Raw genomic sequence first — 25,229 nt, 5'->3', positions numbered from 1 at the left:
AGAGGTCTAGTTGCTGCAGGTCTAGTTCCGCCGTGCTGGGCCTGTGGTTATCAGTGTAGAGCGTGCTGCCGTGATAGAGGAGTTACCATTGAGCTGGATGGGGCAGGCAGACAGGGACAATCAGAGATTGGATAGAGTCTTCCATATTTATTCACACACAGGCATCTGAAATTGGAGCCCAGGAACCCAGGGAAGAAATGGCCCAAGTGCTTTGTTTGATCAGTAAACACTGTGTTCTTTTCCTCAAGCCTCCTTTTGGATATAAGTCAAAAAAGCAGCACCACCCCCTTCTAGATAAAATATTTGGATTGATGGAGCCTTCATTTTTTCCCCAAATCCTTGAAAGCTTGCTGCTTTCCCATCAAGATGGACCCATTTGTGCTGTTTGCAGGTTGGCTGAAGCTTCTCCCTGACGTTGGAAACCGTGTGCAGAGTTTTGTTGGAGTAAACCTATGTCCAAATGTTACAGATTTCATCCAGGCCATCTTATAAGTCTGTTTGGTTTATGTGAATTGACTGCTTCTGCCATGAAAAAAGGAGTTTACTTTTCTTAGTCTCTGTCAGTGAACACATGGTCAGCGTTTTTCCGAATTGCTTTTTCTTTTAACTATTACTCAGAAGACAGGAGCACCCTGCTTTACTCAGCTTCCACTTTTGTGGAAGCCTTCTTGAATTTCTTGTGCCGTCAAGGGGAAATGGACAACATGTATGGCATCCCTTGAAGACGTCTCAGGATTGCCCATAATTATGTGTCTAACTGCCAGTTAACAAAGTGGTGGGATTAGTCGCTTGTTACACGAAACCAGCCAGGATCATGCGGAGACAGCAGCTGTAGGCATCTGTGAAACACTAATGATCAGACACGAGGTGATGGCGCCTTGCAGATCATCTCAGGGGGTCCAGGAAACTACCAACCAGAGAAACTGTCTGGGAAAGGCTTTCGTGTTCTCAACAAATCCACCTGCCAGGGATAGCGTTTGTGAGAATACAGTCTGTAATCCACGGTGACAGATTTCAGAATTTAGTAGTAGATGGCATTGCCCATAATTTGTTCATCCGGGGAGAAGAGAGTCGTTGCCCCTATCTGATTTTGTGAGCTTGCAAGTTGTTCCTTACAAGTCATTAGAAATTCATTTTATTTCACTGGGATTGTTTAACATTCTTTGGAGAATGTTTGGGCATGGGAGGGGACCTGTGTTATGTCGTTCTGTGTCATTCAGTGCTCTGGGGCAGGTCACGTATCTGTGAAACCGGGGTGAGAGCTGCCTCCTGCAGCTGTCGTGAGGCTCTCCTGAAACCCACAGGGTGTATAGCACCAGGCCCAGGCTGGGCCACCCTTAGCAGGTATTACTTTCCTTCCCTTTCATTTTGGAAGTTGGTTTGCCTTTTGGATACCTAGAATTCTTAGTCAATAAAGAGCAATTCACTTAAAATTATCTGGACAATATATAAGTATTTAAAAGAAATTTTTTTTGAGACAGGGTCTCACTGTATCCCCCAGGCTGGAGTGCGGTGATGCCATGTCCAGGTTCAAGAGATTCTCATACCTCAGCCTCCTGGATAGCAGGGACTACAGGCACACACCACACCTGGCCAATTTTTGTATTTTTGGTGGGGATGGGGTTTCACTGTGTTGTCCAGGCTGGTCTCGAATTCCTGGCCTCAGTGATCTGCCCTCGACCTCCCAAAGTGCTGGGATTACAGGTATGAGCCACCGTGCCCAGTGTGGACAAAGTATAAATACTCTTAATGCTGCCATTGTGAATGCTAATAATGTAGAATTTTATTCAAAAGAGTAAAAAAGTATTTTTCTTCTCTTTTTTCTTTTCTTTTTTTTTTTGAGACAGGGTCTCATTCTGTTATACAGACTGGGCAGCCTCAAGCTCAGGTGATCTTCCCACCCCAGCCTCTTGAGTAGCTGGGACTACAGAGATGCACCACCACACCCAGCTAATTTTAAAAGTATTTTGTAGAGACGGGATCTCCCTATGCTTCCCAGGCTGATCTTGAACTCCTGGGCTCAAGCAATTCACCTACCTCTGCCTCCCAGAGTGCTAGGATTACAAGTGTGAGCCTCTGCTCCCGGCCTGAAGTATTTTCTTGGATAAAATCAGCTCTGTTCTTGAATTTTGACTTATGATTAAACTGTGGGTCCCTTATCTGAAATGCTTAGTACCAGAAGCATTTTGGATTTGGGACTTCTTTGGATTCTTTTCACATTTTGGAATATTTGCATAATACTTACTGGTCAACCATCCCTAATCCAGAAGTCCAAGATGTTCACTGGAGCCTCACGTCTGTGCTCACTAAGTTTTGGATTTGGATTTTTGGGTTAGGGCTGCTCAACCTGTATAACCAGAAGCACCAAAGTGTGTACTAAAGAGATTTGTATTCTGGTTCTGGTTCATTTGCTGTTATGTGATATCTCATTTGTTAAGGGTCAATTCCGGCCTCAATTTCCCCCAGTTTAGATGGTTCCTATGGTCCGCTTTAGTGTGATGCTGTGTTTTAAAGTTAGACAGATGGAAGAGTAGGCACACCCATGAGAAAATGCTCCAGCTCACTCAGTTGGCCAGCAGAGCCACACACAGTGCCTGGGAAACATAGCGGAGAGCCATTCTGAGCAATGGATCTGTCGGTCGTCATGTGACCCAGGGTGTTTCTCTGCATCAGGTTAGCCCATTTGCTTTGTATATGTTGTAAAAAGCAGGCAGTGATTGCCTTTAGGTGGAGCTGCTTGGGAGCTTCAGTGCACAGCTCAGGGATCAGCAAGCTCCCTGAGGTGGGGGCATGGGTGGGCGGCCACCAGTTGTGTGTTGGGAGTGACTAGAGTTGGAGGGTGCCAGGGGTAAGGGACATGTGCCTTAAAGGGGAAATGGAAGAATGGTGGAATACACCCCTGCATACTCTCCTTGCTGGGCAGCGACTCTGCTTTGCCAATTAAAATATGCTTGTACAGCCACCCTCCTCTGGCACTCTGAATGGCTGACTCCTTTTTTGAGAATTTTTGTCATTTTGCCAGATTCACCAGGTAAGCTTTGATCTCTGCAAAGGAACTGTTCTGTGTTCAGCAATTAGAGGTTTCAGAGTGTAAACAGTGAATCGGTTATCCAAAAAAACTACAGCAGAAATATAGCCCCGACTCTTAAGTATGACTCATTTCGGATATTTCACTTCCTGGAGGGATGTGTAAGGGAAAAATCAACTGATGGCTGTTGTAGAGTTTGACACAGAGCCTGTGTGTAGGTTGCTAAGTTTTCCTCTGGAACAAATATGCCAGGGAGAGGCACGTGGAAATTTTCATTGCTGGGGAGGGTGTCAGGGCAGTCTGGGGACTCTGCTAGTGCTACCACAGTTGTCTGGTTTTGATGGCCTCACATGGGGTTGGGAACACCAGTAAATAGGGAGAAGGTTCAAATAAATGAGACGGTGGAAATATCTGATACTGTCCTGGGCTGGGGAAATGGAGCAGAGGGTCTTAGAAAGCAAGCGGGATAAGGGAGTTACTAGAGGGAGGGAAAACAAAGGGAAGGTGATCTTCCATGGACATGTGGAATTCGTTCAGCTCTCCCTGTCTCTGCCCCTCTTATCCCTGTAGCTTTAGGGAAGCCATGTGCTCCATCGTACTCAGGGCAGGGGGGATTGCCTGGCGTGAGTGCTGTGCAAGTCTGCCCTCCTTTGTGGGTGCTTAATGACTTGGAAACTGACATAACACTCCGCCTACCTTTCTAGAGACTCCTGGCAGCGTGAATGGAAAACCTGTGTCAAGTGAGGGAGAAATCCAGATGGAAAGGGCCCTCTAGCACCTACAAAATGTTATGTAAAAGTCCTGGCAGATAAGCCACGGGTGCTTTACACTCTGGGAGAGTTCCTACCCTTTGTGGAGGATGCTCTGTGGCTGGTGCCCTTATGGCCCAGACGTGGTACCTCATTCCCAGTGGCCTGTGAGGTAGACAGTACTGTCGGGTCCAGGTTTTAAAGAAGACTGAGGTTCCAAGAGATGACGTGGTGACTTGCTTATGCAGGTTGTATGGGAAAGTAGGAATTATTATATCATGTCTGTGCCTTTAGAGTCTTGGACTTCTTCAAGGAAGAAATAACCTTCATATAGTGTCAAGGTACTTATAAACTATTTGTGGGCTATGACTCTGGACCCCGAGTTATCAATCTGATTTATTCCCTCTCTCTAAGTTTCTTTTTTTGTTTGTTTTTCTTTGAAATGAGAGCATATTTCTAATTTTCTGGGTTCTCAGCCCATAGCAGATTAGAAGCAATATATTAGTTGAGGAAGTATAGCTGACAGCCTGGCAGAAGAAGCAGATAAATGTAAAAAGTAGACACAGGGCTCTGTTCCAAGAATGGCTGCTCATGCAGTATCCTTAGGCTGATGAGGAATGGTTTAGCTGTGTTCATTGCACTGTCCTGTGATCAAGTGCAGTGTGTAAAAATGTAGAGCAGGTAATACATTTTAGAAAGATTGCTGTCTTTTAGAATTTTTTGAAAAGTTGATACTTTGATGACCTGGAAAAGTCACTGGGAGGACCAATCCTCGAAGATAATGGCGTAGCTGGGATGCCGGGCATCGAATGTAGGAGGATGGCGTCTTTGGCTCTTTAAGCCTGCTGGTTTTTTCTGGCTGTCCTCTACCTTAGGTCACAGCTCCTTGAGGGCGAGGATCACATCTCATTGTTCCACTGTGTCTGCCGGTCACTTACACAGTCCCTGGGTTAAAGGCACAGTGGGGACAAGGGCTCGGGGCAGAGCCAGGCCTCGAAACATGAAGAAGATCTGGGCTACGGAATGTATTTTGCCCCTGTCTGTGCGACCTGGCAAAACTTGCACTGGACCTCATTGTGCGTTGTAAAATGAAAGAGCAGGACTCAGGTGAATTTGAGATGTCAGTCCAGATCTAATTTCTGTGATCTCAACAGAATTTTTTTTAAAGGAGAGACTTGTTTATAAAACAAGAGAGAGAGAGACTCGTAAAGCAGTTATGTTTTTATGGTAAGCCAAATGACCTTAACATAGCCGCTGAATTGTTCACTTTAAAATGGCTCTTTTTTTTTTTTTTTTTTTTTTTGAAACAGTCTCACTGTCTTCCAGGATGGAGTGCATTGGTGTGATTTTGGCCCACTGCAGCCTCTACCTCCAGGGTTCAAGCAATTCTCATGCATCAGCCTCCCGCATTGCTGGGATTACAGCAGTGTACCACCACACCCAGCTAATTTTTGTATTTTTAGTAGAGACGGGGTTTCACCATGTTGGCCAGGTTGGTCTTGAACTGCTGACCTCAATTGACCCACCCGCCTCCACCTCCCAAAGTGCTGGGATTACAGGCGTAAGCCACTATATCCAGCCCTAAAATGGTTAAATTTTATTCCTCAAATGAGATAGGAATTTATTTCTCATATAACAACAGGAGTTTATTTCTCAAATAACATCGGGTCACCCATTCTGGCTGGTGGGTTGTCCACAGAGCCAGGGTCCCCCTTCATGTTGCCTTGCCATCTCCCAGGGTCTTAGAGTAGGACTGCAACGGTTAATTTTATGTTGTACGGTTTTTTTTTTTTTTTCCCCTGAATTTAAAAAGATGACATCAACTGAGCTATGATGGTAGACAGCAGACCTCTAAAGGTTGAAGGAGGCTTGGTCCGCCAAGTGGACTTCACTGTGGCTGTGGTTCACTTGATAGCGAGGGTATTGAGTTTTCCCGTGGGAACAGAAAGTCATGCAAGGGGTATGCGTGTGTTTGTGTTTGAGGCATCTCCCTCCTGCATGGCTGTCATCACATCCCAGAGGACACTCAGGCAGTGAAAGAAGCACTTCTCTTTTTATTGATCCAGAATGTGCAGTTTTCCAGAGTGACCTCAAGATGAGTGGTTGGCTGGGCTGGCCCAGGAGTCTTTCTCCAAATCGCCCCCAGCACAAACTGTTCCTGGGCCACATGGCAGAAAACAGATTTCACATTTAAACAAAGTTGCTTATTGGGGTCACAGATTATACAAGACAAACCATGGTTAAGTGAGACTCCATAAATTTGTGGTAAGTCATTCTGGGCGCCAGCAAAGTTTACCTTTGTGCTGTCTATGAAGTTATTTGCTAAGCCTCTCGGGAATGTAAACGAGTGAAGGTCTTGATGAACTGAAGAACAAACTCTGAAGGCCTTTAAGCTTTGGTTGGTTGTTTATATACAGACAGATGCTGTTAAGCGAATATCTGCCTTAACCAGCCACTAGAGCAGGCCAAGCAGGACCTCTGCTTGCAAGCGTTAGCAGTTTGAGTTGCTGCCTGCGCCTGAGTTTTAAAAGCACACATGAACCATCCACACTCCGGTGAGGCTGTGGCACCATCCTCTAGCAGGTGGTCCCCACTAGGAAACACAGTCATCACAGGCTCCTTGGTCTTCCTCTCGGTTCCAGTAACTGACCTCATCCTATCTGTTCTGGCCTTAAAGTCTTTGACTCTCCTCCTCTCCGGCCATCCAGCCAGACACCTGGTTGCTGTAGAGGCTCCTCTGCTGGCTCTTCTGCCCCCAGTCTCGTCTCTGGTCAGGCTGTCTCCCCAGGGTCACCAGACACATCCTTCTGTGTCAGTTACTAGTTGTCTAACAAAATCACCCCAAAACTTAGTGACTTGAAAGTATAATTCATGTCATTGTCTCTGATGGTGTCTGTGGGTCAGGAATTCAGAAGGGCCTTAGCTGGGTGGTTGTGGCTTGGGGTCGTGTGCTATTGCAGTCAGATAGCTGAAGCTGGAACAGTGGGAGCCTGGAGCTTATGGGGACGCAGTGGGCCCCCCTCTGTCCATGGAGCAGAGCCTCAGGGGCTTTTCTGCACAGGGTGGCCTCAGGGCAGTGGAGTGGGCTCCAGCTGTGTATGTTCAGCAGGCAGGGAGAAGCTGCGTTTTCTCTTGTGGACTCACGAGTCGTAGGGCATCATGTGTGCTGGGCTCTGCTGATTAAACTTTCCAAAAGCACCTCCACTTCCAAGGCAGAGGGGACACAGGCTTCCCCCACCCCATAGTGGGAGGAGTGTCACAGTCACAGTGCAAGAGGAGCATGTGGGGTGGAAGGGCTTGTTATGGCCATTTTTGGAAAATATAATCTGCTTTGCCTTCCAAGCCACAACAACATTCTGTCATTCCCCTGTGGAAGAATCTCTAGGGGCTCCAAAACCCTCACAGAAAAGTGGTTTTTAAAGAATGTGGCTGGTCAGGTTCGGTGGCTCACACCTGTAATTCCAGCGCTTTGGGAGGCCGAGATAGGTGGATCATGAGGTCAGGAGTTCAAGACCAGCCTGTCCAAAATGGTGAAACCCTGTCTCTGCTAATAATACAAAAATTAGCCGGGCACAGTGGCAGGAGTCTGTAATCCCAGCTACTAGGGAGTCTGAGGCAAGAGAATCGCTTGAACCAGGGCGGCAGAGGTTGTAGTGAGCCAAGATTGAGCCACTGCACTCTAGCCTGGGTGACAGAGTGGGACTCTGTCTCAAAAAAGAATGCGGCACAGATGCCTTATCTATAAACTGGACAAAAGCAAAAAACCGCGGGGAGAAGTGAGGTTCTGAGCCTGGCTCCTGGGGCCAGCTTAGCTGCCTCCTGGGTAGTTGGGGTATGACATGGCCCTTGTGACAAGGCCCCAGTCACCTCCCCAGGCCACGCCCCACGGTTCCCCACCTCCTCCGAGCACCTGGCTCGCCTCTCCTTACCCTGCTGCACCTGGTGCCTGGAAAGGCACACCTGCTCATCCAGGGCAAACCTACTCCTGTGGCCCCGAGGTTCTGAGACATCTTCTGAGGCTCCCTGTCCCACTTATTGGCCACCTCCACGCCGACGTTGACGTTGTTGTGGATGGTGTGTTTACTGTACCAAACTCGGGGTGTAGGTACGGGCTATATCTCACTTGACCATGGTTTCCAAATCAGACTTTGTACTAGAGTTTGCTTAGTAGGCCAAGTTTTCCTGCATGCAAATGACTTCACAATACTATCAGATGTCTGAACACTTTAGCACCTATTTAGATGATAGGGTTTTATTTGATTGATTTATTATTCTGAAAAATTTAGTCCATATTCATGATTGTTTTATTTATTGCAGGGTGATTTAAGCAATTTTATGTGTCTTCTTTAAATCTCATGAAAACAGAAAGTGAAATATTTCTTATCTCAGTTTATATACCAAAAGAACACACACACACACACACACACACACACACACACCCAAACCTACCCCTTGGAACCTTGCCAGCTTAAAGTGGGGTAACTGTCCCTTCCTTATTATTTGATAGCGTAACAAGGACTCTTCCTTGATTTTTTTTTTTTTTTTAACCATACTGATTTTGACGGCACATAAGCTCTATGAAGGGCAGAGACTTTCATGTTCACCACTCAGCATCAAAAACAGTGCTTGTTACCTAGGAAACACTGAAATAATGATCAGATGACTAATCGAATGGGCAGAGAATTCCGGAGGGTGAGGAGGAGTGGTCCTCCTTTTACTATTTACCTTTCCGCCTGGGGAACACCAGTGGGAGGTCAAACTGGTAAAGCTCATTTTATGAAGGAGGTGCCTGGACCAGTCAGTGTTTTGAAGGAGCTGGCCTGTGGGGAGTTTTTAGCCACTGGGCGACAGTTTGCTTCCCCCAACTGGCTTTCTGTTTATTTTGTAGCCATGCGAGGGAGGGAAGTCCTAGGAAAATAATTGACACAAGGAAGTACAAATCAGTGTATTGTGAACTGTGCCTTGTCTCTCTGTGCCTTCTCTGTCTCATTATTGTACGTACCACACGGCCTTGTGGTTATTTGCCATTTCATGGACAATTGGTTCCTTGAGGCTTGGGACTGAGTCTCATTTGTTGGGCCAGATTCAGGGTCTGGCCCAAGGTTTGCACTCTGCACAGTTGTTGGATTGTAGCCCAGCTGCTGGCCTGCAGGCAGCGAAATCCGGGATGATGGTCTTGTTTTGAAGGGCGTGGTGGTGGTTGGGACCCGGCTGGTATATGTCTGCTCTCGCAGTAGGATAGAGGGCAGTCCACCTAGAAGGAGTCTTAGAGTTCATCTGGGCCAAATCCCAGGCCATGAGGTTAAATTAAGTGAGCAGTCTAAGGCACACAGACGTCTAGTGACAGGGCATACCTTGGACCCTGGACTCCTGAGTCCTAAGCCCTGTCTTTACTTGCTGTTGTATTTTTTGACCTGCTCCATTTCTTACCTGGGCCGGTTCACCCCTCTTTAGGCAACCTGGTGGTCCCTGCTCCCAGGAAGTCACCGTATTGATCCCGAAATGAGTGTGGACACCCGATGGGCATAGCACACTGCAGCCTAGAACTCCTGGGTTTGAGCAATCCTCCTGCCTCAGCCTCTGAATAGCCGAAACTACAGGCCTGCACCACCGCTCCCTGCATATTTGTATTTTTTTCTATTACCTTTAAAAACTGTTGAGATATCTGATAGTCATAACTTAAGTTTTAAGTATCACGATTATGATGAATACCCTTGAACCTGCCTTTCCATGTGAGACCTAGAGAGTATAGCTTTCATCTCCCCCCACCATGGCTTCCCTGTAACTGTTCTTCTACTCTTCTTAAATGTATTTGTCATTCCCTTGCCTTGGCTTAAAGAAAAAAAAAAGCCTTGTTATATTAGTCTAAAACACATGTCTAAATAATAAGAGTATTCATGGCCAGGTGCAGTGGCTCATGCCACTAATCCCAGCACTTTGGGAGACTGAGGCAGGTGGATCCCTTGAGTTCAGGACTTTGAGACCAGCCTGGGCAACATGGCAAAACCCCATCTCTACAAAAAATAGAAAAATTGCTGGACATGGTGGCTCATGCCTATAATCCCAGCACTTCGGAAGGCTGAGGTGGGCAGATAGCTTGAGGTTAAGAGTTCGAGATCATCCTGGGCAGCATAGTGAAACCCCATCTCTAACAAACTATAGAAAATTAGCTGGGCATGGTGGCCCCCCAGCTACTTGAGGGGCTGAGGTGGGAGGATGGCTTAAATCTAGGAGGTCGAGGCTGCAGTAAGCCGAGATTGAACCACTACACTCCAGCCTGGGTGGCAAAGTGAGACCTTGTCTCAAGAAAAACCAAATTAGCCAGGCATGGTGACATGTGCCTGTAATCCCAGCTACTTGGGAGGCTGAGGTGAGAGGATAGCTTGAGCCCAGGAGACAGGTTATAGTGAGCTGAGATTGTACCACCACACTCCAGCCTGGGCAACAGAGTAAGAGCCTGTTTGCCCCGGCACAGTGACTCACTCCTGTAATTGCAGCACTTTGGGAGGCCAACGCGAGCAGATCACCTGAGGTCAGGAGTTCGAGACCGGCCTGACCAACATGGTGAAACCCCGTCTCTACTAACGATGCAAAAATTAGCCAGGCATGGTGGTGGGCACCTGTAATCCCAGCCACGCAGGAGGCTGAGGCAGAAGAATCGCTTAAACCTGGGAGGCGGAGGTTGCAGTGAGTTGAGATGGCACCATTGGACCTTAACCTGGGAGACAAGAGCGAGACTTTGTCTCAAAACAAAAAACAAAAAAGATGTTCTCTATTTTGCCTGTTTTTGAGCTTTCTATAAAAGTGGTAGCATCCTAGGGAGGCCCCTGGGACTACACCCCTCTCTCTACCACCATCGTTCCGTTTCCGGGGTCACTCATGTTGTTGGTTGTAGCTGCAGGTCATCCACATCTGCTTCATTCTCCGGTGCTGTTTCCTGTTTGGACCCCTTAGGGTTTGGGATGACTCCCAAGCAAATGGCTCCAGTTAACTCTAATTTTAATGTTTTACAAGCTGTCATTAAGCTTTCCCATGTTGCTTCTCTCACGGGAAGCATTTAATCATTTCCTGATTGATTGATAGTTAAACATCCTTAGTTCTAGAAATTTGTAGTGAAACATTTCCAATTAAGATTAATTGGGATTAATGCAAAATGTGAGTCAGACCCTTTTGCAAAAGTATTCTAGTGCCATCAACGAGATTCAGCCCGACAGAGGACTGTCCAGACCTCTCAATGGGTGGGGATGTGATCAGCATATTGGAACGAAGTTTGTGAACAGTCTCAGAAGAAGGGTTGAAACAGTGTCTTTCACCTTGAGCTTCTCTGGTCAACTGAGGTCTTTTCCTAGATGATACTGCTCAGTTTCTAGTTAATCCCTCCTGATTATGTTCTGTCTGGATCACAGTTTCAAATTAGCCAGGCTTCCTTATATCTTAATTTGCTTTTCATTTATGGGAAGGATTGCTAATATCTAGCTGAAGACCAGAAGTTTTTAGGGGTTATACGTGGTCTTTAAATTAGAATTGTATATAAAATGTTTCCCCGCGTGTACAGCCTTCTAGAGAGGGACCTTATCATCAATCAGATTCGGGGAATCTGCAGCCCTGACAAGGACTGTTTTTACCCAGGGCTTCTCAGCCTTAACTCTATTAACATTTTGGGCTGGGTGATTCTTTGTTGTGAGGAGTCTATGTATCTGTTTATACGCATCCCAGGCCCCTTCCCATTAGATGTCAGTAGTTTCTTCTCTCCCAGTTGTGAGAAAAATGTCTCCATACGTTGCCAAATGCCTTTTGGCAGGGTTGGTTGGAGGTGTGTGTGTGTATATGTGTGCACATGCAAAATCATCCCTGGTTGAGAAATACTAGTTTATACCTTTTAATAAGTTTGAGAGTTTTCTATTCTTGCTGGGCCAAGAGAATTCATAGCTATTTGTTGAGTTTGAGCATTAACTCTAGTTTAAGGGGAGCAAGAGAGATCCAGGGCTGGGTTGAGGGGCAGGGAAGTTGGGCAGGGGAATCATTAAAAGTTTTTTTAATATTTAAACGTTGTATGTCTATTTATATACATGCAACATCCCCAGTCATCAAACACGTACTATTGTGTATTAAACATTTCACATGCATTATCAAATTATTATAACTCTCTAAGGAAGATACTGTGTTCCCATTTTATGGATTAATACATAGAGACTTCTAGAGATTCAGAAACCTGCCCATGGTTATAAGCTAATGAATGGCAGTGCTGGGAATTGAATATGTCTCTCTAGAGTCAAAGCAGCTTATCTGCGTGCTCTACTCTAGATGTGGTGTTAAAATTTCCTCTCATGCCACTGAGCCAAACTCATGTCACTGTGGCCTTGGCTGACACATGCTGGCATAGAAGTGCATGGCACAAGTAGGGAATTCATGGTTGCTGGAATGTTTCATTAAGCAAAACAAGTGGTAGAGTTTCTGGTGTGGTATTTTTCTTTTCTCTTTGCAGGGTAGCCAGTTCGTTGTGTGTTCCAGAATGAATTGTCACTGATAGCCATCTTGAGCAAGGGACAAGCTTTTTCTTTGCTTTCATTCTTTTTTAAAACAGCCGGCTGTATATACCATATCAATATCTTTTTAAAAAATGAAATGGATTCTCCTTCATAATGTGTTATGTCTTTGGTGACTGTGAAGTGGGTCCTTGCTCCACGGCCTACATGTGGTTAAGATACCTGGAGTATAAGTGGTAATATTCAAAACTTGTATTTCATTAAGGCCAAATGTGACATTTTGAGGATTACTTTATGTATTTTATGAGACTGTAGCTTGTTGATTTAGGGCTTTCAAAAACCCTGTAATTGGTCTGAGCAGAGCAGATGCCAGATACAAATCAGATAGTGCCTCTCTGCTTGGGTAGTGTTGGGGACTCCATCTGCCTGCCTTGGAGTCACCTGCACTTCTTAGAGTTGCATACACAGGGCTTCACCATTGTATCTGGCCCACCTTTCTCACTTTGTTTCTTGTCGCATCTCCTGAGGTCTCACCTTCTGTATTAGGGCCCACCCTGCATTGAATTTACTTTGCACTTTACCAGCTTTGCTTCCACTCAGTTCCCTTCCCCCCCCTCTCCCTTTATTTATTTATTTGGTATAGATTTATGGTGACTGGCACCTGGTAGATCTCAGTAAATATTTGCAGCTATATACTGTGAGGACAGTATTGTGAAGCACACAGTGCATAGCTTTAAAAAGGTGCTTGGGCTGGGCACAGTGGCTTATGCTTGTAATCCTGGTACTTTGGGAAGCCAAGGCAGGTCGATTGCTTGAGCCCTAGAGTTCGAGACCAGTCTGGGCAAGATGGCAAGACCCCATGTTTGCCCCCCCCAAACATACAAAAATTAGCCAGGTGTGGTGGCATGCACCTGTGGTCCCAGCTACTTGGGAGGCTGAGGTGGGAGGATCACTTGAGCCTGGGAAGTGGAGGTTGTAAGGAGCCAAGATCATGCCCCTACACTCCAGCCTGGGTGACAGAGCAAGACCCTATCTTTAAAAAAATTCAAAACATTTTTTTGAAAGCATACTTGATAAACGAGAGTAATGGTTGTCCCCTGCCACTGCAATGACATAGTTTATTGCATTTACAGTCCACTTTGCTAGGCGGAGTGAGCTCTTGACTGTAGTGTGTCTCAGATCTTAGTGTTGTTTGCATGTGGCCTAGGGAAATTTATTAAGTTTCCATTGATTGAATGAAGCATTTTTAACCCCTGTGCGCATCTTGCCACTTGTTCTTTGCCTGGCTTTTCCCCCTTGCTTGGAGCTCATCAAGGAACCTGGCCTGGGGATTGTTACCTGATGTCTATACCCAGGTTACAACAAAGGGGAAAGTTAATCTGCTACTTGAGTGTGCTCACCATGGAACCAACTGGGAGTCACGACATCTACAGCCGCCAGGGTCTGTTGAGCAGGAGCAGGGCAGCTTGCGCGGCAGCTTTCTGACCTCTGCAGCCTGCTTCCACTTCTTGCAGGGTCTTTTGGATGCCCCCACTTGAGACAGAGACTGCTGTTGAGGGGGAGCAGACAGCCTGCACAGTAGGCCCCCTCCAGGCTGCTGGCACACAGAGACCTGGCAGAGGGCCTGCTACACGGCTCTTTGGGTTTTAGAATGCTTTGGGCAAGCATGCTTTTTAAAAGGAGTTTTTGGTATTCCTTCTGGCAAAAAGGACTGACGCACTTTTATTTCTCCCTCCACAGAGTGATCAACAGCTGGACTGTGCCTTGGACCTAATGAGGCGCCTGCCTCCACAGCAAATCGAGAAAAACCTCAGTGACCTGATTGACCTGGTACGTGCCTCCTTCACATGGTTCCATTTGAGACTGCGGCTAAGAGTTGGTTGCTTTTGTGTAGCCTTTTCCATGCAGAATTCGCAACACAGGAAACCTTTTATCTCCCTAGCCAACCAGCCCACTGAACTATGATATTCCTCCAGCCAGAGAGAAGATGGGTTTCATATGGTGGTCTGTCATTCAGAACCATCTGTGTCAGTGAAGCCCAAGTTAGGAGTTCTAAAGTTAATGTCAGTCTGCTCCCTCCCCAGCTGCCTTGTCTTCAGTTTCCAGAAGCTTGCATTTAGGTGTGATGAGGAAGAGGCCGTACCCATCCAGCAGGCATTCAGCAGTGCACGCAGGCCAGACACTATCAGTCTTTGCTATTGTGTGAGTTTCTCCAGCCAACACAGTACAAGCGCCTACCTGTAAGATGCTTCCGTGGCTTCATTTCTAGTTGGAAAAGGTATAACAAGCAAAAGTTGGCTTATTAAAGGGCCCATCACATCTAGTTTCTAAATATTCTATTTATTTTCATAGACTTTTATGCTCAGAATGATCGATCTCAAGACGATGCCTCAAATTCACTAGCACCGTATTATGTGGGAGTGCTCAAAATATCTTTAAAAATCTGTAAAGCCGTAGGAAATAACAGAAAAAGTAAAATCAGGTCCTAAGAGGCCAACCGAATCACACTGATCACTTGGCAGTGAGTTCTCGCCCTGGGTTTGGAACTTGAGTCCCTGAGTCCCGTCCTCTGTTTCTTCCACTGTGTCTTCTTGGATGTGATTATCCGTTGCCCACCATGGCTCATCAGTGAGGTATCTTTTTAAAGAGTGGGTTGAGAGCTTGTTCATATGCTGTAGTAATTTATTTAATTCCATGTATGCATTCAGAACAGTTTTACTAGGGAAAAAAAATAATGACAGCCAGGAGAGGCATGTACGTCATTCACAGAGAAAACTTTTCACAGCAGCCTGAAAGGTCTGCAGTGCGACTATCTGCATATTTATAGGGATGCAAACTCCCAGCTGAGAGGCAAGTGTGTGACACAGAGCAGAGTGTGTGGAAGGAGTTGCGAACCTGCTGTATCTCATTCATAGTAATTCAGGAAGTGGGAAGAAAGGTTTCTTGAGGTCACTGGCTGCTCAGAGAGACAACTGTGCGTGCTTGTGATGTAAGTGGAAAGAAGGCAGGTGTCAAAAAAGAGGGTCCCAGCCAGACAGTCAACATTTCAGATGAGTAGTAACATAGTTGTGATGCAGATGAACCCACTATGTGCTCTGGATCAGGGGTCCTGGGCCAGGAGCCAGCGAAGATGACTGAAGCGGGCTTGGCAGGGTTTAGGGGCCACAGGCCCATTGGGAAGGGCAGCTGCCCTCGTTATTCCAAGTGCTTGTTGCCCTGTTAGAAGTAGAGCCTCTACTGCTCGTTTTCAGATTTTTCTAGAGGAACCATATATTTGGGTTTTTTTGTTTTGTTTTGAGACAGTGTCTCTCTCTGTTGCCCAGGCTGGAGTGCAGTGGCACGATCTCGGCTCACTGCAACCTCTGCCTCCCAGGTTCAGGTGATTCTCCTGCCCCAGCCTCCCGAGTAGCCGGAACTACAGGCGTCCACCACCACGCCTGGCTAATTTTTGTATTTTTAGTAGAGACAGGGTTTTACCATATAGGCCAGGCTGGTCTCGAACTCCTGCCCTTGTGATCTGCCCACCTTGGCCTCCCAAAGTGCTGGGTTTACAGGAGTGAGCCACCACACCTGGCCATATTTGGGTTTTTATGTGAAATATCCTGATTTTTTTTTTTGAACAGAGTCTCACATTCTGTCACCCAGGCTGTTGTGCAGTGGTACGATCTTAATTCACTGTAGTCCCCGCCTCCCCATTTCAAGTGATTCTCCTGCCTCAGCCTCCCCAGTAGCTGGGATTACAAGCACCCACCCCAGTAGCTGGTATTATAGGCACTCACCACCATGCCCAGCTACTTTTGTATTTTAGTAGAGACGATTTTCACCATGTTAGTCACGCTTGTCTCAAACTCTGACCTCAAGTGATCTCCCCGTCTCAGCCTCCCAAAGTACTGGGATTATAGCTGTGAGCCACCATGCCCAGCAGACTATCCTGATATTTAAACATTGGCCTGTGCATTAAATTGGTTGGGTCCAGTTTTGTGTAGAACCTGGGCCTGAGAAACATCAGCTGGGGACAGGCAATATGGGCTGGAGGGGTTAGAGGAGATGACCTTTGTTAAGAAATACTGAAGTATAAAGTTGGATAGGTAGGAGGTATCCTTGAAAGTGAGGAGACCTTGAACTTGATGTGGTGAGAATCGTCACCATCAGCTCACTGACTGCTGAACTTTTATGCAGTGCATTGTGCACGACCATATTTAAACTCTCGACAGTCCTACGAGGTAGGACCAGAATGAAGTCTGGGAAGTACCTTCGCGTCTTTGCATTTTTCTTAGAAATCTGTGCTTGATCCTGTGTGGCAGAGGTGGGCAAAAGTTGAAGGTGTGATTCACCTTTCATTTGGTCAGCTGCAGCCGCCTGTTTTTCTTCTAAACTCAGCATGAAAGCATGCTTGGCTGAGTTTAAATTTAGTTTGCCAATTTAGTTATTACTGTATTTTAGAAATAAGCCAAACATAGAAGTAGGAAATGATGAGCAAATTTTTCTCAGTAGACCCTTCCTGGTGTTTAACAGGCTGTTTTGTTCTTATGGCAACCGAAGTGTTTTACTACAGCTGTGTCTTTTCTCCGGGACTCCCTCATCCCTGGAGTCCCTTCCAGAGATGTGCATGTAGCTGCTTTTATCAAAACCTGGTCAGCTCGCTCCCTCGCTGCCCGGGCCAGTTTTCCTTGGGCTTAACAGAGAAATTGCAGCATTGATGGTGAATGAAGGAGAGGATCAAGAGCTGTCTTTTGCCATAGCCAGATACTGAATGACAGAGATCAGCTCTGAGGTTTAGTTGCAGGATGGTACTTGGACACAAGTTGAAGTGCCAGACTGTATCTACCATTGATGTATAATGCAATGTGTGACATTCCATAGATTACTGTCAGACCGTACTACTTTTTTTTTTTTTTTTTTTTTTTGAAACAGGGTCTTGCTCTGTCTCCTAGGCTGGGGTGTAGTGGTGCAATCAATCAAAGCTCAGTGCAGCCTCAAACTCCGGGCTCAACTGATCTTTCTGCCTCAGCCTTGCGAGTAGCTAGGACTACAGGTGCTCACCACCACATCTGGCCAATTTTTAAAAATGTTTTCTTTACCATGGAGACTGGTTCTCCCTATGTGGCCCAGGCTGGTCTCGAACTCCTGGCCTCAAGCAATCCTACTTTTCTGTTTTTAACCTTTTCTTCTGTAGAATGTATGCTAGAGCTGTTGGAGGTGGGCTGAGGTTGGGGTGGACAGCTGACGTGTGTTGAATACCCACCGTGTGCCCAGGACTAGGCTGGGGACTTCTGTTTGTGTTATTTATTATTTCTTCAAAGTCATACAACACCCCTGTGAGGTGCATATGGCTACCTCACCTCTTGTAGATGATTTAGACTGTATGGGGAAGAAGCCAGGAAAGGGATGTGGCTTTGGAGCGCCAGGAGTTCTGGTTTCTCCTGCTTCCCGGATTGCTTTGGGTCAGTCACACTGAAAGCAACAGATTAAATGTGGCGTGTCTATGTGGTATATCAGTTTTGCCTGTTTGGAGAGAAACTGTTAAATAATTAAATTCATTAGTAATCTAAAATGTTAACACATAGGTATATTATGGAGAATAATGTTAAATTCATATAATTTAAAAGCAAAAACTAGACATAGGGCAAAAAAAAAAAAAAACCCTTCTCAGAACCAGACTATTTAGGATTAGTGGTTCACTTTCCTCCATTGCCTCAAGGGGCGGCCTGAGAGGCGCCAGCTCCCCCTCACTGGCTGTGCGGAGGCCACCTGGGGCCCTATCTGCCTCAGAAGCAGAACAAGAGGCCAGAGTGGATTCCCATCATCCAGAGTGGATTGGGGAAACAGTGTTCTCATTAATTTTTTAATTGAAGTAAGGAGGAATGTCAGAATGGAAATGGAGCATGACTTTTCAACAAATTAGGATCTGGTACCTCATGCCTCATTAAAACTGTATTGACATGCATTGGCCAGGCGTGGCGGCTCATGCCTGTAATCCCAGCATTCTGGGAGGCTGGTGGATCTAAGGCCAGGAGTTTGAGACCAGCCTGTCCAACATAGTGAAACCTCATCTCTACTGGAAAAAACAACAACAACAACAACAAAAAACTATATTGATATGCTTCAGAAACCACTTTCTGATTGATGGCCTGGCTTTGAGCTCCTCACTACGTATGGTGCTCATAGAAGAGGCAACGCGCTGGTTTTGTACTGGATCCTGTGACCGATCCTGGAAGTTACTTCTTTGAATGTTTTATTTTCATTACTGCCAGTGTTCTCTCGGGATGACAGTTTTTCATTTTTTCTTTTTAACTGAATTTACAAAATGCTTTATTCTGTAAGAATTGGTCTGTGCTGAGTACAATGTTGTGGCATTGACATTCACATGCAGTTCTAATTTCTTCCCAAAGCTATAATTTCAGAAAATTCACACTGTTATGCACCTGTCTAAAGGCAAAGGATCCGGACCTTTGTTACGTGTAATCTGGGATCAGTCAGGTTTTTCGAAAGTAACTAATGCACTGCTGCTCCGTGCAAACAGCAGTCATTCCTCCCGTGCTCACCTGGCCATGATAATGAAGGGGAGATGGCTGTTTTCAAGAAAAGTCTCCAGTTTTAAGACTGACAAGAATGTTAGGATTTGCCAGCATTCCCCATGAAGGGAATGGCCTCACTTAGATGTCAGAGCCAGGGAGCTGTCGGGGGATGGATCCAGTCCACCAGCGGTCTGATTACAGAGTAGTGTTAAAGACAAACGTGGTAGATGCTTGGCAGCCAGGCCAAGGCAGCCCAATTTATCATGCCACATCGGCTTGCTTTTTTCTTCCCAGCATCAGAGTTTTTGCTGCCTTGGGATTAGGAAGCCTGCTCCGATTGGTGGGAAATGACCTTCCTTTGCAGATGGCCAAAACATCATTTTATTACATATTAATCCCATTGTACTAGAGTGAATCCAGCCAAAATCCGTTGTTAAGCTGTTTCAAAAATACCCACACGTCCACAAGAGCCAAGAATCATATGACGTGAAGATGTCCCTTGGCTTCATAAACTTGGACCTTCTATGGCTTTACTCTGCACACTGGCAGCAAGAGCAGAAATATCTCAGCTGAGGTGTATTTTGAGCCCTGAGCTGAGGAAGGAGCTTGTTTCTGCATATTGGCACCCAGCAGGCCATCCGTCCTTTGCCTTTTTAAGAGCAAACCAAAAATAGCCGTGAATCTGTTTAACTAGGCAAGAAAGTCTGTGCTTGCAAACATTGGTCACTTCATGTTTTAATTCCTCCACTTCTTTCTTTTAGTCGCCCTAAGGCCCAGCTCTTGGGTGTCCCCAGACTTTACTCAAGCAAGGGGAAGACATCAGGGCTGAGAAGGTATCCAGGCCAGGAGGTAAAGGTGGAAGAGACATCCTGATCCTTTACTGGGGAGTTGATAACTTGATAGGTTATTTCATTTCAGCATCTTCTTCTTTTCAAATAGCCAGAACAGCCCTCTAGATATAGAAAGAGCCAGCTGGGAATGGGGCTTCACACTGCCAGCCTCACCAGTGCCTGTACTTTGAAAGTATCCCTGTTGGCACATGCATCGGGGCAGCATGATGCCCGAAGGGAGTGTGATTTGACAGATGAGAAGGCTGGAGTGCATGGATGTGTCCACATTCGGACCTCAGTGAACAAGTGGAGAACTGCTGGTTACGTTTCCAAGAACCTGCTCTCCGTGAAGCAGCCCATGGAGCCAACTCAAACACATGTGTAATTGGTGATGTTAAGGCTGTTACTGTTATTTAATAGTTCATTAATACGATTGATTAGCAGAATATCTGGTGTCTGCTAAGCAGTGCCGCTCAGTTTTCAGTCTTTAATAGTTAAAGCAATGAAATATGGAAATTATTTTTCCAGGGACAGCTGTGTGGAGTGAAGCAAAACTCATTGTGTCCCCAGGTGATGAAGGTGCACTGGGCCTGGGACCCAAGACACTGCCCCTGCCTTTGGGGATCTTGAAGGCCAGATAGGATCTGTTAATAGAGTAAGCAGGCTTACATGTTCTACTTCCCTAGTTTCCCCTTTAGCATTGTCATTCAAACAATCTCAGACCAGCATTTTTCCTCCTTTATTTCAAACACAACATTTAAAATGTCTTCTCGTAGGCTGGGCATGGTGGCTCACACTTGTAATCCCAGCACTTTGGGAGGCTAAGGTGGGCAGATGACGAGGTCAAGAGATCGAAACCATCGTGGGCAACATGGTGAAACCCTGTCGGTACTCAAAATATAAAAATTAGCTGGGCGTGATGGCATGCGCCTGTAATCCCAGCTACTCAGGAGGCTAAGGCAGGAGAATTACTTGAACCCGAGAGGCAGAGGTTGCAGTGAGCCGAGATTGCGCCAATGCATTCCAGCCTGGTGGCTCCAGAGCGAGACGCTGTCTCAAAAAAAATGTCTTCTCCGAGGCTGGGTGTGTTGGCTCACACTTGTAATCCCAGCACTTCTGGAGGCCAAGGTGGGAGGATTGCTTGAGCTCAGGAGTTTGAGACCAGCCTGGGCAACATAGGGAGACTCCATCTCTTATTAAAATTAAAAAATGAGTTGGGCATGGCAGCATGCGCCTGTGGTCCCAGCTACCCAGGAAGCTGAGGTGGGAGGATCACTTGAGCCCAGGAGGTCGAAGCTGCAGTAAGCTATGATCACTCCACTGCACTCCAGTTTGGGTGACAGAATGAGACCCTGTTATTATTATTTTTAAGTTTTTGCCTTTCTAAAGGGGTCTCAGCTGAAGTAGGTAGAAAGGTAATGGATTCAGTCGACATTTATTGAGCACCTCCTGGAAGTCAGGCACTGTGTTTAACTATGGGAAGAAGTGCAGCCTTTATTCATTTGCCTTCTCTTCCAGAGGTAAAAATGCAGGGATTCTCAGCTCGATCCCTGAAAAGAATGACCCTGGTTGGATTCTCTCAGGCCATTGGTCATTGACCAGTGAATAAGCTCTGAGGATGAGTAGCAAGAGCTGCAGAACTGAGTTATTCTTTCTGCAAGCATTTATTATATGTACCATCCATGTACCAGACACTATTCTAGGTGCTGGGCTTTTTGGGAGAACCAGATGAAGAGCCTTGCTCTGTGGAGCTGACATTTCATAGGGAATTAATTTCTGGAAGGAGGACTTGGCTGTGCACAGCTTTGACACGCTGTACATCTATTGAACGGGATAACTGGCATCTGTGCCTGTTTTTACTTACACATAAAGGTGTTAGAGGCTCTTTAATGCCCAGCTCTCAGTGTTTGCCCATTTTTGTAACCCATTGCTTGCTGCCTTTTTTTTCCTTTTGAGACGGAGTCTCGCTCTGTTGTGCAGCAGCATGATCTCGGTTCATTGCAACCTCCACCTCCGGGGTTCAAGCAATTCTCCTGCCTCAGTGCCCCCCGCCCCCCAGCCCACCCTGAGTAGCTGGGACTACAGATGCGCGCCACCACGCCCAGCTAATTTTTGTATTTTTAGTAGAGACAGGGTTTCACCATGTTGGCCAGGATGGTCTTGATCTCTTGACCTCATGATCTGCTTGCCACCTTTTAACCGGTCTCTCAGTAGCTTGTGCCTTGGTGCTTCTCAGATTCTTTCCCCAAAGTACTCCTGTCAATAGAGGAATAAAGAAGAGCAAATACACATCTTTGGAGTTTTAGGGGAAAATCCAAATGTGCCTGCCTCAAGGGGAGCATTTTATGTTTTGTCTTATTAAAAAATTGTATTCTGTCTGGGCATGTGGAGTTCACCTGAAGTTACAAGTACTTGGGAGGCTGAGGTAGCAGAATCGCTTGAACCCCAGAGTTCAAGACCAGCCTGGGCAACATAACTAGACCCCCATCTCTTAAGAAAAAAATTAAAGAATAATATTCCAATCCATAACATGCCCACATGCAAGTCATTTTAACATTAAAAAAACGCTTTTTCCACCAGAGTTCCTCATGGGTTTATGTTAGGGGTGGGGAAACTCAGCTTCCTCTCTTCCACCCATCCTTGGGTCTGCCTGGAAGTTTTCTCCTCTGGGCTGGATGTGTCTCTGGAGCAGGAGCCGGGGAATAGATGGATGGAATCATTGGTAATATGCATCAGCCCCTACATAGTCTCTGTTGTGACTGATGTTTCTGAGCATATTCTGAGCTTTCCTACAGACAATGCTGCTATAGTTCCTGTTTTACAAGGAGAAAAAGCATTCCAGCCCAAAGCCTCCAGCAGTATTTTAATGAACTCCATTCCTTGGAAAGTTGTGGTGAGATTTTCACAGGAGCCTTTTGCTCTGCGAATGGGCAGCAGCTGTGGGGACTGAGGTAGGGAGAGAAGGAGGCATGCTCTGGGTGGTAGGTGATGAGCTGGCCCTGCTTCCCGCCCAGCCTGGCCTTTCCTGAGGATGGCGGCCCTTCCTGACCTAGGCCTGTTATTGACCTGAGGACCTGCTACCTAATAGTGCAGCCTCTGATTTGTGTCCAGGTGGCAGCTAGGCAGCCCTTTGCTGCCAGGAAGAAATGGCATGATTTGCTTAGAAAGAGGAGGTGGGGCTTCCTGGGGTGCTCTCCCTCATAGATTTGGCCAGAAGTGATGTTAGATTCTGATGAGTTCTGTTGCATGCAGAATAATAGTTCCTCATTTGACCCAATTAAGAATGAGATTAATTGCCTCCTATAAAGGTAGTTCAGACAATGATGCTGGAATGAAGGAGTGCAAGAGAAAAGAAATGAATGAAAGACATTAGTAGGGTCATTGGCTTTACTTTGTGTGTGTGTTCCTTGGGGAGCAAACACTGTTTCCAGGAGACTGTAATAACATATCCTCCACTTCCCAGCAGTCCTAGAACTGCCAGCCTCAGCAGTACCCGTAATGGTTGATTTTCCCTTAGGAGAAGGGGCTTGAATTTCTCCAAAGCCAACTATTTTGAAAATTGGTGATCTCCCATCATCTTTAAGATAGCCACCAAGTAAGCTTTGGTTATTTTTTAGAGATTGCAAATTTCAAAGTAGAAATTATTTTTTGTTTGGTCTTGGGTTAACAATTTGACTCTTTATAAAATACTTTTCAATTACATGGAAATTTTTTTTTTTTTTTAAGTTTTAAGTTAAATATAGAAAATAGAGACAGGAGTCTTACCATGTTGCCCAGGTTGGTCTCAAACTCCTAAACTCAAGCAGGCCTTCCGCCTCGGCCTCCCAGAGTGCTGGGATTATAGGTGTGAGCCACAGCGCCTGGTCAAAATAAAGAAATTTTAATGGGTCTCCATCAGATGTCAGTAAGTACTGATATTACTGGTCTCGTTATTTATACACTCATCGGGACCTTGTTTCAGTCTTCATAGTCATTTTGTGAACTGAGTGGGAGGAAACCAAGGAATGGAGGAGGGCAGTGAGTCCCTGACCTGATAGGTGAGGGGTGGGGAAGGGGGGAAGAGGTGTCAAGCCCAGCTCTCGATTCCAGTCAGTATTTTCCACTGAATTACAGCCTTAAGAATGAAAATATTACACTGTGCCATTTCTGACATGTCCTGCCAAAACTAAATCATCTTTTAAAAGTGAAAATGTAAAGGAAATTTATAATGAGAGCCAGGGAAGAATGGTCACCGTGGAAGTATCTAAGGGAAAAGGACTTAAACTTCTCTTCCTGCCGCTGCTGGTGTGGTGCTCTGTTCAGGCCATCCTCCTGCAGAGCTTGACCAGCAGAGAAGCCGGCGGGGCTGTGGGGAACCCAGGCTCGGAGCAGCGGGGCAGAGGCAAAGCTTCCTATTGCAGCCCTCCCTGCCCCCCCGCCCCACTGCCCCCACCATACACTCTTTGCATTGTGTGCATTTGGGGGAAAAGTGCTATTCTGAAAGCATTCTGCCCAGACGTGAGTAGTGTATCACTATACTTTCAGTTAAAACAAATGTAAAAATTTTGGAAAAAGCAGTGTACCACAAGAACCAATGGGATAGTTCGGTAAGAGAGCTTATTTCTGGGCAGTGTGTCCTTCTGCTGTTACAGATGGGTTCTTGTCCCCCCATCTCCCTTGGCATTTTATCTGTTCTTACTGGTTTATGCCGGAGCACAGCCTGATTTTGGTACATTTAAAGGCGGTCACCTAAGCAGCAAGCAGGCAGTGCGTAAAGACAGTTGCGGAGCTCCAGACTGAGTGGCAGAAGAAAATGAGTCAGAATTCTCAGAAACAGACCCAGTAATGGAAGAACTTAGAATAATCACAAGTGGTATTCCTATTTGGGAGAAAATAATCGTTCAATAAATGTGTTGAAACAGCTGATGCTATTGACGGAAAACACGCCAAAACTCTATTGCAACAGCATGTAGTCATATTTCATATTTCACACGGATGAAAAGATTAAACGAACATGAAAGACCCAGAGAGCACACATCAGTATTTGATCCTGAGTTGGAGGAGGCCTTTAGAAGTGCAAAAGCCAGTGCCGAAACGATAGCTTTGACTGTATGCGAATTTGACTTAAAAGTTTATGCAAAATTAAAAAGCAAAGAACACACTCTGAAAAGCATTTGTACCTTTTGGCAAAGAACTTCTCTCTTGAAACCTGAGAACCCCTGCTGAGGCTGTTGGAGTTGTCGTCCGCATGGGACAGATGAAGAAGCAGGGCCTCCAGCACTTTATCCAGGGTCACCAAGTAGTGATGGTGGAGCTAAGCTTTGGACCCAGACTGTCCTACTCCAGGGCTCTTAACCACCACATGGCATTGCCTCTGTCAATAAGAAAAGTAGGAATACTTTGTCAGAATGAAGAGCTGGCTACCTAGGCACTTCACAGAGGAAGAAACACAAACGCCTGATATGTGAAACTTTTGGTCCTCATGGTAGTCAGAAGTGCACAGTAAACCAAGATGGGATGGCTGGAAAAGGCTCCTTCACAGATGACTGTTCCTTCTGCTTGGTGGGTGGATTCGTTTCTTGTTGGAATGTGACCTGCACATTTCCTGACTCTCTAATGAATATAACGCCTCACCTTGG

The 25,229-nt window shown here is 46.0% G+C and overlaps 1 protein-coding gene across 2 annotated transcripts in view; it reads left to right on the top strand.

Annotated features, from left to right (window-relative positions):
- The window catches only part of CAPZB (capping actin protein of muscle Z-line subunit beta), a 151,450-nt gene that overhangs the window by 54,194 nt on the left and 72,027 nt on the right, over positions 1-25,229 (top strand). For both annotated transcript variants that reach the window (XM_032300636.1, XM_032300635.1), the window contains exon 2: positions 14,004-14,093. In XM_032300636.1, coding sequence (XP_032156527.1) covers positions 14,004-14,093 — 90 coding nt within the window. The remainder of the gene's footprint in view (positions 1-14,003; positions 14,094-25,229) is intronic.

The sequence above is a fragment of the Sapajus apella genome, unplaced genomic scaffold, assembly GCF_009761245.1.
Source record: "Sapajus apella isolate SASKATOON/1434 unplaced genomic scaffold, GSC_monkey_1.0 scaffold43, whole genome shotgun sequence".
Lineage (NCBI taxonomy): Eukaryota > Metazoa > Chordata > Mammalia > Primates > Cebidae > Sapajus > Sapajus apella.
This window is presented reverse-complemented; position numbering and strand designations above follow the sequence as displayed.